At 41.2% G+C, this 14,449-nt stretch overlaps 1 protein-coding gene across 2 annotated transcripts in view; it reads left to right on the top strand.

Annotated features, from left to right (window-relative positions):
- MOB2 (MOB kinase activator 2) overlaps window positions 1–14,449 on the top strand; it is a 131,275-nt gene that overhangs the window by 70,162 nt on the left and 46,664 nt on the right. Inside the window, exon 1 of one of the 2 annotated variants that reach the window (XM_021403456.1) lies at window positions 5,163–5,284. The exons of the other annotated variant lie outside the window; for it this stretch is intronic. Within the exon in view, the coding sequence (XP_021259131.1) occupies window positions 5,247–5,284 (38 nt within the window). The 5' untranslated portion in view covers window positions 5,163–5,246. Of the gene's footprint in view, window positions 1–5,162; window positions 5,285–14,449 lie in introns of those variants that run through there. 2 annotated transcript variants of the gene reach the window in all.

The raw sequence follows: 14,449 nt of genomic DNA on the forward strand, positions 1-14,449 counted from the left end.
TTTATGTTAATGTTCTGTAAGGAGCTCTCTTTACGTTTTAATCCATTTCCGCAGAAATGGATTAAAATTTATCTAGCTGCTTCAATTTTTAAAACTACATATAATTAAAAAGAAGTTTAAAACAATGTGATTAAACACTGTGTAGCTTGGTACCAAATGTGCATGACATGAATTCTTTTGGGCAGCCCTTTTAAAGGGAGATCTGTCCATGTTCACTTGCTCCAAACCTTCCTCCAGGAAACTGCCCGAAGTGGGGGATCAGAGCAGGCAGCGTGCCAAGGACTTGAGTTTCAGACAGTTTGGCACACACTGAAAGCTTGTTCTTTCCTGTGTTAAGCCATGGGCAGATGTCCATTAAGAATGATGAGGCAAAATTTATATAAAAGCCTTGTAAAATGCCTTTTTTCATGCTCTTACTTGAGAAGTTTTGTGTGGGTGTGTATTTTTTTCTAAATTTACAAACCCTGGCTTTTGCCCTTGTCCGGTAGAGACTGCTCACCCACCCTTTTCCGTTTCCAGGCGGATTGCTTTTCTGTTATTTCAGCTCTCTAACTTTCTCTGGCACTGTCCTGTTTGGCTTATTATGAAGGGCTTGCAATAACCCTTTCAGTGCTGCTGTCATCTTTCCCTTAAATCAGGACTGGCTGTTGTATTCTAATATATATTATCTCCTCTTGAGATGTTTTCAATTTACTTTATGGCTTTTTGTATACAGGGAATGTAATGTGGCTTTTGTTTGTATGTTGACCGTTGTACTATTCACACACAGGGTTTCTTATTCAATACTAAATCAAAACCCCCTACTGAAATGGGATTTCTTAGCAGCTTTGGCAAAGAAATGCTTTCTTGAGCTGAGGCAGCACTATCTGCATGTGTAGAATTAGTTAACAGAACTTCGGTAAAATGTTTATTTCGAACTCTCTGAGTCAACTTTCCTCTTCTCTTAGCAAAGGTTGCTTCCTTCTTCATTGTCTATTCAACATCAGTTGATATTTGCTTGATATTTGCTTCTTTCTCTAGTATTAGTATTTGAAGTAACCATGAATTTGCTAAGCAGTTAAGTAAAGCAAGCTGTTTGTTCCCTCTATGATATATAAAATAATGGAGTGTTGTGAGTATATAATCAGGCCAGAAATGTAGACTCAAACCTGTTTCTTCTAACAATTCCACGTTTCACTGATTATCTCAGAAAATTAACTTGGCCTGTCCTTAGGTGCAAGTTATGATGCAAGACGGTAGAAGACAACATGAGGTTGGTAGGTCTTTTCTGCAAGAGATGGAGTAAGTTAGTCTAATCAGTGGAGGGCTGTGTTCCAAATCCTGATACAATTTTTCAGAAACGTTGAATGGGATGGGTCAAAGATGCATGTACAAAGTAACAGTCCATGCTGTACAAGGAAATTTAACACCTGTGGAAAAAATCATGCCTTGAGGAAATAGGGTACATGTGGGCATACTGTCTCCTCTCTTTTCTGACCAGATGTGCAGAACTGAGGTTACTAGTGAGTGTTTTTTTAGATGTAGAGAGATGTTTCATTCATATGCAGAACATTCCCTGATGAATAATTAAGGTCTGAGCATAATGTATTGCTTTCCAAGTAGTAGAAGGCTAGCTATTCTTTTCTGTACCCAGCTTTTTATTTGGCACGTACATTTCCTTACTAAATGGAGATTTTTTTATAGTAGTTGAAACAGAGATCTTTTAATGCTGTTTTCAAAGTAGTAAGTGGCTGGGAGACGGCTGAACGCAGTAAATCATCCATACTAATTTCTCTACCTAAAGAACTGTACTTGAGCTAACTTCCAGAACAACTGGGCCAAATGGTCCTGTAGAAATTCCCCTCAGAAGCAGAGTAGTAATGGGATGAATGTTTAGCCTGGGAACAAATAACCCGTGGTAAAGTTTATAGATGCTGCTCGGGGAGAGAAGTAAAAGAGAAGTGGGCTGTCAGAATGTTTTGTTTGTTAGAAGGGACTTGTTAGAGATGTAAAGATTTTCCCTCCTGCCATATGTTTTCACCACAGTAGTGATGATTCAGCTTGTGCATGCTCTCTGGAATGTGTGCATTTAAAGAGAGAGGAGAAGAGTATTTAGACGCAACTAATTGAAAGTACTGTAGGAAACTGCGTGCAGCATATTGCTTCACCATAGAGTTGCTGATTTCAGCAAGATTATTGTCCTTGTTTTTATGTTAACTTGAAATAAGGGTATTTTTCATCTTTGTTAACAAAATAAGTTTCTCCAGAAAACCTCTCTGAGGCAGGGATTTGTTTCTGCAGCAGTGTGTTGGCAAGTACACTTTTGCTGTGTTTCTGTCATAAGTGCTTTTGTCCATGATAGCATTTTGAGATCCCAGCATCAATGTGGCTGGCTCAGGCTCTGATTGGACAATTTATATTTAGTTGCTGGTTTCCTATAATAGTTTTCAGATGGAGATGTTAAAGAACGCATACCCTTGTGCTGCTGTAATCCCTGAAAGAGCATGAGGGAGTGAAAAAGGAAAAAAAAGCATTGATATGTTTGGGTAGAAGCAGTTTGGAAAAAGCAGCAGCTGCTTGCAGCAATGGAATGCTGAAACTTATTTTTAAGAAATGAAGTAGCCAGGAAAAAACCAAAATGCTCATAAAATCAGCGTCTTCATCATTTGCTTTTTGCATCCAGACGGGAGCTTAAAAAAAGAAAGCTGAGGAGAAGTCATTCTTTAATTAAGAAAGCTGTGATCCTGCAGTTTACAATAGACCTGAGCTGAGATTAAGTAGTAGTCACTGATAGCACCTCACGGTAACTCCTGCATTCTGTAGTGCGAGTGTACTTCCAATGCAAATCAGTGTGTATCCAAAAACCAGTGCCATATATGCTTCATCTTTTCAGTGCTTGAGTTCAATTAAAACTGAAGACATACCAGATTTGCTTTGAGTTTGGGTTTAAGACCACCTATGAGAAGGTTTTCCTTAGAGTTTTTTGCTTCTAAGAAAAAAAACTGACTTTAAATTTTGGGTTGACTTATAAGTTTGCTTGTAATTTAGAAAAGATTTTTACGTAAACTTTTTAATTTATTAATTATGATGGTATTATTTCTCCAAATTATTAATGAAACCATCACAGTTTTCTTGCTAAGCTTCTCAGTACATCTGTTTCATCCTGCACTGGCAGGTGGTACCTGCAGGCACCGGACTTTGAGCTCTTCAGCCACACTGAACCTTACTTGGCTGCTGAGGGACAGCGAGACCTGGCCACACAACATGAAGGATCAGGTCCCAGTGCCAACAGCACGTGGGCAGGATCTCTTCAAAGCTGATGGCTGAGAGCAGGAGGTGTAATTCTTTTTCATGATGTATAGTAAAAGCAGAGTGCTGCTACCACTGTGGTAACATATTGCATCTCTTTGCAGTTCTGGACAGTATTTGGGGGGAAAAGATCAGAAGCATACTGTAGTCTGCCTGGCTCGAGCTCATGTGGCTACACAGCAGTTTTCATTCTGTAATGGGAGCAAATCATAGAAAGCCAGAGTTGGATGAGGCCCATAAAGGTCACTAGTTAATCTCCAGCTCTGGAGCCAGATCATCTCTGGGGCCTGCAATAATCAAGGTTCTATATCTGTTCCTGTACTGAGAAAACAAACAAAATGTGCAATGCTAACCTGTTTTATTTCTTGCTTAATTCAAGTCCCTGTGTTATGCACAGAGCAGGAAGAACATTTTGTTTCCTTTCTCTTTATGGCAGTTTTTCATTCTTGGGAGACATTATGTTGTTTTTCCTCTCTGTTTTCTCATCTTTGAGGTGGATAAATCTTCACCTTGGTGCCCCCTGGACTTCAGCTAATTCTACATCTGCCTTCACCTAGGGGTGTGGAGGGTCGGACACAATACTCCAGATGAGGCCTGATAAATGCTTAGAACTATTTTATATCTGGAAGAATTAACATACTTGTACAGCTCAGACTCATTCCCCTTTTAGCAACAGTATGACACTATTGATTTCTTCAGCCTGTAATCCCTTGTAACCTTGTTTTCTTTCAGCCTTTGTGTTCTGATCAGTCCCCCTATTGGGTATAGTTCAATATACTTGCCTCCAGCACCTAGAAAGAAATCAATTTGCCTTCTTTTTAGGCTGCCTTTTTTAACTGTTAAACTTTCAAATGAGAAATCTGAAAGGACAACACAAAAACAGTACCGGGTTGAAAAATCTGATTTTATAAGCATAGTATCTTTAGTCATTTGGGCTGTTAAAATAGTGACATTGTACTCAGGCTGGAGTTCTGTGGGACCCTTCCCATTGCTTCCCCCTGCTGAGGTAGTAAATATTGAATTGATACATTTGGCTAGCATGCAGTTCTTCTGCTATCCTAGAGTATATAGACCACAGTTGTTTTAAGATCAATTTTAAAAGAGCTTTTCATGCGATTACTTGGGTAGATGTTGGTTTGCTCGCAGCAAATGATCAGTGATTATCTGTAGTACTTTTTGTTCTGTGTGGTAGATCCATTGCTCTGGTCCAGGTGTTCAGGCTCACAACTGTCAGGGAATAGTGGCGTGGACAGGAAAGGAAGCAGAGAAGCCTGATGGCAGGCAGCATGAGCTGTCATCTCTGGGGGGCAACATTCCTAGGACTGAGCTGCTAGGGGTCTCTGCAGTTTTGATTGGCTTCAGAGCTGCCTGGTTCTAACTTTCTGCAAGGCGAGGAAGCCTTTAACTCCAAATGGTGTGTCCCTTTCCACAAGTGTAGCTTCCAATTTGATATTAGATTGGGGACAAAAAAAAAAGTGAGGGTAGTGATGAATACCTGAGTGATAGCCACAGCAGGGCTCATGAGAAGGAGGGCGTTTATCTGAAGCAGCTTTCAGACTGATTAGAAGAAAAGCAGCTCACCAATAAAACGGTTTTCTACAGGGTTTATTCTTGCAAAAGCAGGGTGTGGTTACGGTACTTTGTATTTAAAAAAAAAAAAAAAGCCGTTTTCTGATTTTGTGCTGCTTTTTGTCAGTGGGATCAGAGATGCTGTGGGGGGTGTGCTGGGGCTGTTTTACACCTCCAGCCTCTCGCAGGGCTGCGGGCAGCTTCCTCTGGCTTCCTGCTAATTGGCTCCACTGGCAGTTTCTCATTGTTCCTTGCTGGTGACTCAGAAACAGGAAAGAGATCCCCTGATTAGCAAAAAGCATAGCCACCAAACAGGTGCCTGCATTCTGCTCTAGCAAAGGACAAACCTCCTCAGTCTGGATTTTTTCATAAGATTCTTATCTGCGAATATGAGGCTCAAGAGGAATGGTTCATACACGCTGATCGGGTAAGGGAGTTTGCATCCTCTTTTGAATCTTCATGGCTAAAACTGCACAAATACGGAAGCCTTCATTTTCCTTCTAGCAATAGGGTTTGTGAAATTACAACCAAGCGTTCTGTTTCAAAAATAAGAGGATCACCACAGATGAAACGTGCAGCTAATTTAGCTTGTGTTCTTTAGCATTTTGTTAGATGTGCTGTTGAGGTGTCTGTGTTTGGTGGGGGAGGGCTGGAGCTGCCTGTGTGAAAATGAGGTGCATCTCATCCCACAGAGGAAGTAGCTCTGGCTCGGTAGAGCCACCAAAGCATTAGGAACTGTGTGGTTCCTGAAGAGATGACAGTAATTATTTGAAGTGTTTGTCAGCAAGTAGCCCGTGATTTTGATATAAGGATGATACTCAAAATGTGATGCTTTCTTGATAGGGAATAGAGGTGACTTTAAATCTAGTTAGCCTAAAAATCCGTACAAGTAGTTTTGAGTACTTAAAATTACTCTGAGATAACCATACGAGTTTTGTTTAAAACTTACAATTTTCTCTCTGATTGCTGTTAAATCAATTACAGAGAATGTGCCATTCTTGTAAAGAGCATAACTAGATATTTCTCGTGTAAATAAACTTTTCTAAGAATTAAAGCCAGAGGCTTTTAAGGTGAAAACACTTTTTTTAGATAATTGCACTTGACTTTACTTATGCAGATGCACTGCATGTCTTGAGATGATGTAGGTTTTATTCTTCAGCACAACATACCAGAGCTGAAGAGGACTTGCAGTTCCACGTCGCTGTGTTAACTGTTTGTTAGTGCTTGGTGGTGACTTGGCAAATGAAGAAAGTTGTTAGTCCTGGAGTGTCATTTTCCTCTACTGCTTTAAACCATCTGTAATGAGTAAGCATGGTGATAAATGCTTCGTGGTGCAATTGGCTTAGCGCTTCATCCTCAAGAAGCCGTGGTGTATTCTGAAGTCCAGGATAGAGGTCAGCACACAAGTACCTGGTGTCCTGAAACTAGGAACCTGTTGCACTGTTGTTTGGCAGCCTCTGCACAAGAGAGAGGGACAGGCGTGCAAGCGGATCAGATTAGAATTGTTTGCTGGTGGTGGCCAGCTAGTCTGTGCTGATTTTACCTGCACTAGCTTGCAGAAGGCCGCTTAGGTTGGCAAAGCAACAGTCCTTTATATGCTTAAATTTGATTTTTTAAGAAAATAGAAGCAAATGTTAAGTTTTTTTTACGGTAGCCTAGGTACTAATATTTTCTATCTAGCAGTCCTTACCTTTTTTTAACTGTAATAAGAAGTTCCACTACTTTGACTGCATGCAAAATCAGACCTAATTAAAAGTTGCTATCCTGCAGGATTTGGTTATAAGCTGTAAGATGAGCCTATTTCTCTCTGTAGGACTGAGTTTGTAGTAGATAGAGGTTAAGAAGACATTAGTGTTGATGTTTTCTTATTATTTTGTTTTGGCAGAGGTTTTTGACCCTCTGAGAGATTATCTGAATTTAGAGAATCAGTTAAGAAGTATTTCTGAAATGCATGAAATGCAAAATTGAGTTGTTGATAATTATGCTAAAGGAGGGTGTTTTTTTAGGTTTTAGTTGCACATGGGAAGCACAGTCTTCGACTGATTTGAGGCTTATTAAAAACAAATGCATGCATGGTATAAAACTTACTGGAATTAAATTGTGCAAGATCACCCTGTGCATCTGTTTTGCACCTTGTTCTAACTTGCAGGATGCTGCATAATCATCTTAAGGAATTTCACTTGTTGTGGCCCGGTGCATACCTGCCATTATGTTTTATGGCAATCCTATAACTGGAAGTGTTGTATTACAGCGAGTAAAAACCAGTGGCACCCAAATGTTTGCATGAAAAAGAAACTTCAACTGTGAGTTTGTGGGATGCTCCAATATTATCTGATTCTAACATGCTGATGTGCTCTGCTCTATTAAACAGCAGATGCTGAGGAGTGAATTTCTCTAATTAAAGAAATTCCTTTTATGTTTATCTCTTGCCTAGATAGTTTAATAATGCGAGGCAGTGGAAAAAAGTTCAAATATGTTTTCCTGTTCAGCCTCAACTTTTGGCATGTCAGCAGAAAGGCTTGTTTTGATCTTTAGGGTTTTTGTTTGGAACAGCATGTTCTTCTTGCCAGGTGGAGCAGCACCCTGTCGCACAGGTCACACCAGGCGACAGGAGCTCAGTGGTTTGGAATGCTGCAGGACAAATACAAGCTACTGCTGCAACAGATAGCTGCACATAGCAGGAACGTGGTTGTAGTGGGATTACTGTTCACAATGTAGCACATGAGGGCTGCTGGCTCCTGTTTCTGAAAGAAGAAAAAAGCAGGTAGTTGGTACAGCCAAATGAGACTAATTCGAAGTAATCAGAATGGTCAAGAATGAATTTCCCTTGCGTACTGTGAATCAGACAAGGTAATATTACAGTATATGTTTAATAGTGTTAAAGCATAAAAGTTGTGTATTTAGTTCTACTCTATTAAATGTGACCAGATTTGAGTTTCTCCTAGTTCCTGGGAGATACGATGCTCGTATTTTGGATGAGGCAACCAAATGGATGGGTGATTGGAGAATCTCAGTCCCTGAGATAAAAGGGTTGTGTGAAAACTGCATCTGTTGCAGTAAAGGTGTACACTTTTAATAGTTATGCATTCAGAAATCTGGTGGTGAGGAAGGCTGGTAGAGGGGAAAGCTGGAGAGGGCCCAGAGGAGGGCCACAAAGATGATCAGGGGACAGGAGCACCTCCCTTATGAAGACAGGCTGAGGGTGCTGGGCTTTTTCAGCCTGGAGAAGAGAAGGCTGTGAGGAAACCTCATTGCAGCCTTCAAGTATTGAAAAGGGAATTATAAAAAGGAGGGGAATCAACTTTCTACGAGGGTGGACAGTGATAGAACAAGGAGGAATGGTTTTAAGCTCAAGGAGGGAAAGTTTAGATTGGATGTTGGGGGAAGTGCTTTACAGAGAGAGTGGTGAGGTGCTGGCATAGGCTGCCTAGAGAGGCTATGTATGCTCTGTCCCTGGAGGTGTTGAAGGCCAGGTTGGATGGGGCCCTGGGCAACCTCGTCTAGTACCAGATTTAGAGGTTGGTGGCCCTGCCTGTGGCAGGGGGGTTGGAACTTTGATTCTTGAGATCCCTTCCAACCCTAGCAGTTCTGTGATTCCATGAAGGTGTGAAATGCTGTGTTTGCAGCCAGCTTCAGTGCCAGTGCTGCTGAGGACCGCTTGCTCAACTTTCTGGGAAACTTGCATTTAGCTTGTGATATCAGGATCAAACAGAGAAGTCGCATAGCCTGGCATCTCCCCCCACCTTGCCCAGTGCTGTCCTGGCTCCTTCTGAAAATACTGAGTCTTGCTTCCAAAAAAATCAGGTGGGAATGGACCCATGGAGATAAATGCATTATCTCAGGCCTCTGTCTTCTTGAAGGTGATTACTTGCATAATCAATGTCAGAAATAACTGGTGCCTTGAAACAAATTTGAGTTGGACAGGGAAAAAATATTTAGGAGTAATGTACTCATTAATGGTGTTCAGCTGACTGATAAAATATTGTTGGCCCCAAGATCTGTTTCCTCTGCTCTGAGCCACTGATGTAAACTAATGACTCTTGATTTTGAGCCAGCTACTGAAATTGAAAAAGAATTTATTTTTCTTATATGCTCCCTTCTTGTAGTGATGCAAAACAAGCTGGTGAGGAAAAAAAAATCTTGTATTTCTTTTGTCCAAATATGTAGAAATAAGGACATAGTAAGTGTACTTCAGAAGATTTTTTATTAAGCATCACTGCAACTGCAGGAAAAACAGTATTAAAGGATGTGACAAGCAGTTTGTGAAAGCCTGTTAAAATAGCTCATCTGACAGATAGAAGTAGTATGAACACCCAAATATCTTATCTGAGGAGAAGCAGCTGTTTGAATTGTCTTACAGTCCTCCCAAATTACCACTGTTTCTACCCTTTAAAAAGGGAAAAATCTAAGGGTAGTAATACAGACTGTTATCCTTGGAAAGCGCAGCAAACATTCTGTCAGCCTAAGGCCAAAAATGTGGACTAACCACTTCAGTTTTTGTTGAATCGGGAATATGTTTTTGGTGAGTCTTCTTTAAAAGGCTGCATGGTGTCAAAAAAGGTGAGCCAAAATATCACACCAACACCGCTGCCTTGAGGGGATCCTTCTGTGTTCTTGGTCAGCCTAAGCTTGTGCTCTCGTCTGTAGAGTTTGCTCTTCCACTTGCTGAAGTCAGGAGCTATTCTTCTTGCATTGCAGTACTGAGTCAATGGCATACATGATCGCCTTCAGGAATGGGGCTGCTTTTACAAGCGTTGTGGGTATTGCTTTTGTAAGTTGTCCTCAACTCCTCTGGCCGTTCTGGTAGCCTTTGTCCTGAATGTGTTTTTGTCCTCATGTGTTTTCCTCAGAACTTCTTTTTGCATGTACATGCAGGCAAAAGTAGTCGAAGCACTTTTTTCATTAATGTACGCATAAAGATTTAAACTTTAGGCCTTATATGGTGAAAGTGTTATAAACTCAGTGTTTCTAAATATGAGATTTCACTGGAACTTGCGTTGTGAGTCGTTGTTATATTAATAGAGCTGTTCCCAAATATGGATTTGAAACTGAGCCTTCTTTATGGTGAATGCTGCAGATGACCGAGGAAAATATACATTGAAATAAAATATAAAACAGTTTTTAGGTACCTCTTGATCAATCAGTTGTCTGGATCAGTGAAGCATACATAGTATAGACAGGTGTTCTGGAACGGAGATACTTCACGTTAGATACTATAGCAGGAAAAATCGTTGGTTTTGTGTGAAAAAATGAATAAGGAAGAAGAATCTCAAGCTACAACATAGCAAGATACTCATTTCAATAATCATAGAATCAGAATGGTTTGATTGGAATGAATCCTTAAGATCGTTTAGTTCCAACCCCCAACTATAGGCTGGGACACCTCCCACCAGAGCAGGTTGCACAAAGCCCCATCCAGCCTGGCCTTAAATGCCTCCAGGGAGTGAGCATCCACAACCTCTCTGGGCAACCTGTTCCAGTGTCTCACCACCCTCACAGTAAAGATTTTCTTCTGAATATCTAGTGTAAATCTACCCTGTTCCATTTTAAAGCCATTTCCCATTATCCTGTCACTACATGCCCTTATAAAAAGTCCCCCCCCCCAGCTTTCCTGTAGGCTCCCATCAGGTACTGGAAGGCTTCTATAAGGTCCCCTCGCAGCCTTCTCTTCTCCAGGCTGAAGAGCCCCTGCTCTCTCAGCCTATCACTGTAGGGGAGGTGCTCCTGCTCTCTGATCTTCCTGGCCCTTCTCTGGATCCTCTCCAGCAACTCCACATCCTTCTTGCATTGGGGGCCCCAGAACTGCATGCAGTATTTCAGTTGGGGTCCTATGAGAGTAGAGGAGCAGAATCATCTCCCTCAAGGTGAACTGGCCTGATTAATTAGTTTCCTGCTGGTTGAAATATTTAAATCTGTTAACAACCTGTAGACATACATATTCATTCCCATAGATTATGTGTGTAACTAACAGCAACACCTCTAATACAGAAACCAATTTAGTTCAGAATACAGAATGTACTCTTGCAGCTCTTGTATGTGTATATTTTCCAACTTCTTTTTCCCAGTAGTGTATATACTAATTGGAAATGCCTCACCTTTTGATATAAAACAATGCTGTGGCACAAATTCAAGGAAGCTGTCATCCTTGTTTTTATACAGAATCTCAAGTTGTGATAAATGCTCATGTTAGGATTTGAGTGTTACAAAGGGGTTGTGACATTACCAACCTTCGGCCAGTACAGGAACAACAAAATACTTAATTGACACTTAACCTTTAAAAAAGAAAAAAAAATTGGCACCTTCTGTGTTTTTCTGATGTCTCTTACTGAAAGTAAACAGTCTTGTAGAATCATAGAATTTTTTAGTTGGAAGGGACTCTTAAAGGCCATCCGGTTCAAATCCCCTGCAGTGAACAGGGACACCTACACTAGATCAGGTGCTCAGAGCCCCATCCTGCTTGACCTTGCATGTTTCCAGGGACAGGTCATCCACTACTTCTCTGGGCAACCTGTGCCAGTGCTTCTCTACCCTTACTGTAAAAAAACTTCTTTCTTATATCCAGTCTAAACTTAGTTTGAAACCATTTTTCCTTTGTCATGTCACAACGGACCCTGCTAAAGAGTCTGTCTCCTTCCTTCTTACAGCCCCCTCCCCATTTAGATACTGGAAAGCTACTGCTATCAGGTCTCCCCAGAGCCTTCTCTTCTCCAGACTGTAGAGCCCCAGCTCTGTCAGCCTGTCTTCATAGGAGAGGTGTTCTGTCCAGGGACATGGAGCACGGTCAGGGCTTATAATGAAGGTAGTATGTGCGCACAGCAAGAAGTGTCCACTAAAAGTATCCATATAGTTTATTCTACACCAGAACTATTAACATATTTTATAGCCTATTAATAGTAATTAGGGTTCATAAATCAACTCCAAACTTTATACCAGTTACTGTGTATTGCAGAACCAACAGCTTGAGCACAACAGGCAGTCTATTTCTGCTTTTTTTTTCCTCTGAGATGCTCTAACTATTAAAGCTTTTAGCTGGGATATGGATGTGAGATCATAATGAACGAATATATTCAATATAGTCACTTAATAGCTTTTTCAGTGAATTCGAGCTTTCCACTATGATACAATGGGAGCTTGTTTTCTTCCTTTTAAACACTGTCAAACCATACCTACAATAATGATGATGTAAGTTGAGGTTTCTTTACTCCATAGCTATATTAAGGAGATTTTTTAAAGTATGGTCTGCTCCACAGCCAAGAAAGAAAACTAAAGCAAATCTTGTTAATCACTTTTTTAATCTTCCAGTCTCAAAGCCCTGTCCTGCCAGCTATGCTGGATGAAACATCATTCATCTCATTTTACTGCTAACTCAGCTAAAAGAAAATGTGGGTTCTTTATGACGTGTGGGAGAGAGCAGCAGGGATGCTAAAGATGAAGCATATGTATTGGCAGGAGAGAGACTGTAATGCTGAATGTTAGGTAGCTGACAGCATCGCACTGTCATTGCGTGTGTCAGTTTTTATTGGGTTGGAGCTTTATTTAATTTCATGGCAGTCATAAAGCTGCATTACTCCAAAGAGATGAGCCCATTCTTATTGCAGAGAAGTCTTTGCTTTCCTAATCAGTTTTAATTATGAGTGTATTCTTGATACAGTAACACTGCAGTTTTCTGAGGGGAACTGAGTCTTTTAATTATCATCGTTTGATTTTTGTAGAACTCGTTAGAGAATTTTGGTAATGATTGATACTTAGAGAACACTTTTAAAGAGAGACTACCACATTTAAATATTTTTATAGAAGTGCTGTTTTCTGTAATATGCTCAGTATTCTCACTGTACTGAAGATTATTTAAAAAAATCTTTCAGCTCTTAAAAAAAAAAAAAAAAACCTGCTGTCTGACCTCAAAAAAATGAAACAGTTGTTCAGCAACTGAAAGAAATCAGATTTTTTTTTTGCAGGTTCATTCCATCTTTTGGCTGATGTTAATTGATTTCTCAGTGGTTGGAATATGGCGTTTTCAGAGAAATTGATTATCATCCATGCTAAGCAGATTGAATGCTCAGTGCTTTATGTGAAGGTAGATAACTTATTGAACTTAATGTGTGATGCAGTAGCTGAGGAGAGAGAGCTTCAGAGGAGGCCAGCTGGAGATGAGAGCTGTATCTTAGCTTGCACAGCTCAAGATATACCAAGGTCTCTGGAGGTACCAAGCCCAAACTGTGCAATTTTGCTTTTACGTTAACTGAGTTGCCAAGGGAGCATTTATTTTATGGGTGCTGATTGTAGTGACTATTCATTCTATGAGGGAACTTTCTCTTTGCGTTCTAGAATACACTTTTAAAAAAAACTTTATGCCAGGCCCAGAGAGTGGTGGTAAATGGAGTCACATCCAGCTGGCGACTGGTCACAAGTGATGTTCCTCAGGGGTCAGTGCTGGGGCCTGTCCTGTTCAATATCTTTATTGATGATCTGGATGAGGGCATTGAGTGCACCCTCAGTAAGTTTGCAGATGACACCAAGGTGAGAGCAAGTGTTGATCTGCCTGGGATAGGACGGCCCTACAGAGGCTGGATAGGCTGGATAGCTGGGCTGAGGCCAATGGGATGAAGTTCAATAAGTTCAAGTGACAGGTCCTGCACTTTGGTCACAACAACCCCAGGCAACGCTACAGGCTTGTGGCAGAGTGGCTGGAAGACTGCCTAGAGGAAACAGACCTGGGGGTGTTGGTTGATGCTCAGCTGAACATGAGCCAGCGGTTTGCCCAGTTGGCCAAGAAGGCCAATGGCATCCTGGCTTGTATCAGAAGTAGTGTTGCCAGCAGAAGCAGGGAGGTGATTATCCCTCTGTACTCAGCACTGGTGAGGCTGCACCTTGACTACTGCATTCAGTTTTGAGCCTCTCACTACAAGAACAACACTGAGGCCCTGGAGTTTGTCTAGAGAAGGGCAATGAAGCTGGTGAGGGATCTGGAGCACAGGCATTATGAGCGGTGACTGAGGGAGCTGGGATTGTTCAGTCTGGAGAAGAGGAGGCACAGGGGAGACCTTATTGCTCTCTACAACTATCTGAAAGGAGGTTGTGGTGAGGTGGGAATCAGCCTCTTCTCCCATGTAACTAGCAGTAGGACTAGAGGAAATGGCCTCTAGTGGGCAGAGGAGATTCAGGTTGGATGGTAGGAATTGTTTCTTCTCTGAGAATAGTGGTGAGATGCTGGAATGGGTTACCAGGGAGGTGGTGGAGTCACCATCAAGAAACGTTTAAATGTTGTACTGAGGCATGTGGTGTAGTGGGAAATACTGGTGATGGGTGGATGGTTGGACTGGATGATCTTAGAGGTCTTTTTCAACTTCGATGATTCTATGATTTGAAATGCTTTATTTTTCTGGGTCTGTAGCACCTCCTTAATGGAAGAGTACTATGCACTAGTTTTGTTTCCTTCCTGTCATCCATCATAGCAGGGACTGACAGATGTATATATGGGAGGACTGTGGTTTTAGAGAAGTTCTCATGACCTGAAAGTTATCTTTGGGTAGGTTTACGTAGCTACATTCAAGCTTCAGGGTATGAAATGCCTCCTGGAGAAGACCATGAACTC

The sequence above is a fragment of the Numida meleagris genome, chromosome 6, assembly GCF_002078875.1.
Source record: "Numida meleagris isolate 19003 breed g44 Domestic line chromosome 6, NumMel1.0, whole genome shotgun sequence".
In the NCBI taxonomy this organism is placed as follows: domain Eukaryota; kingdom Metazoa; phylum Chordata; class Aves; order Galliformes; family Numididae; genus Numida; species Numida meleagris.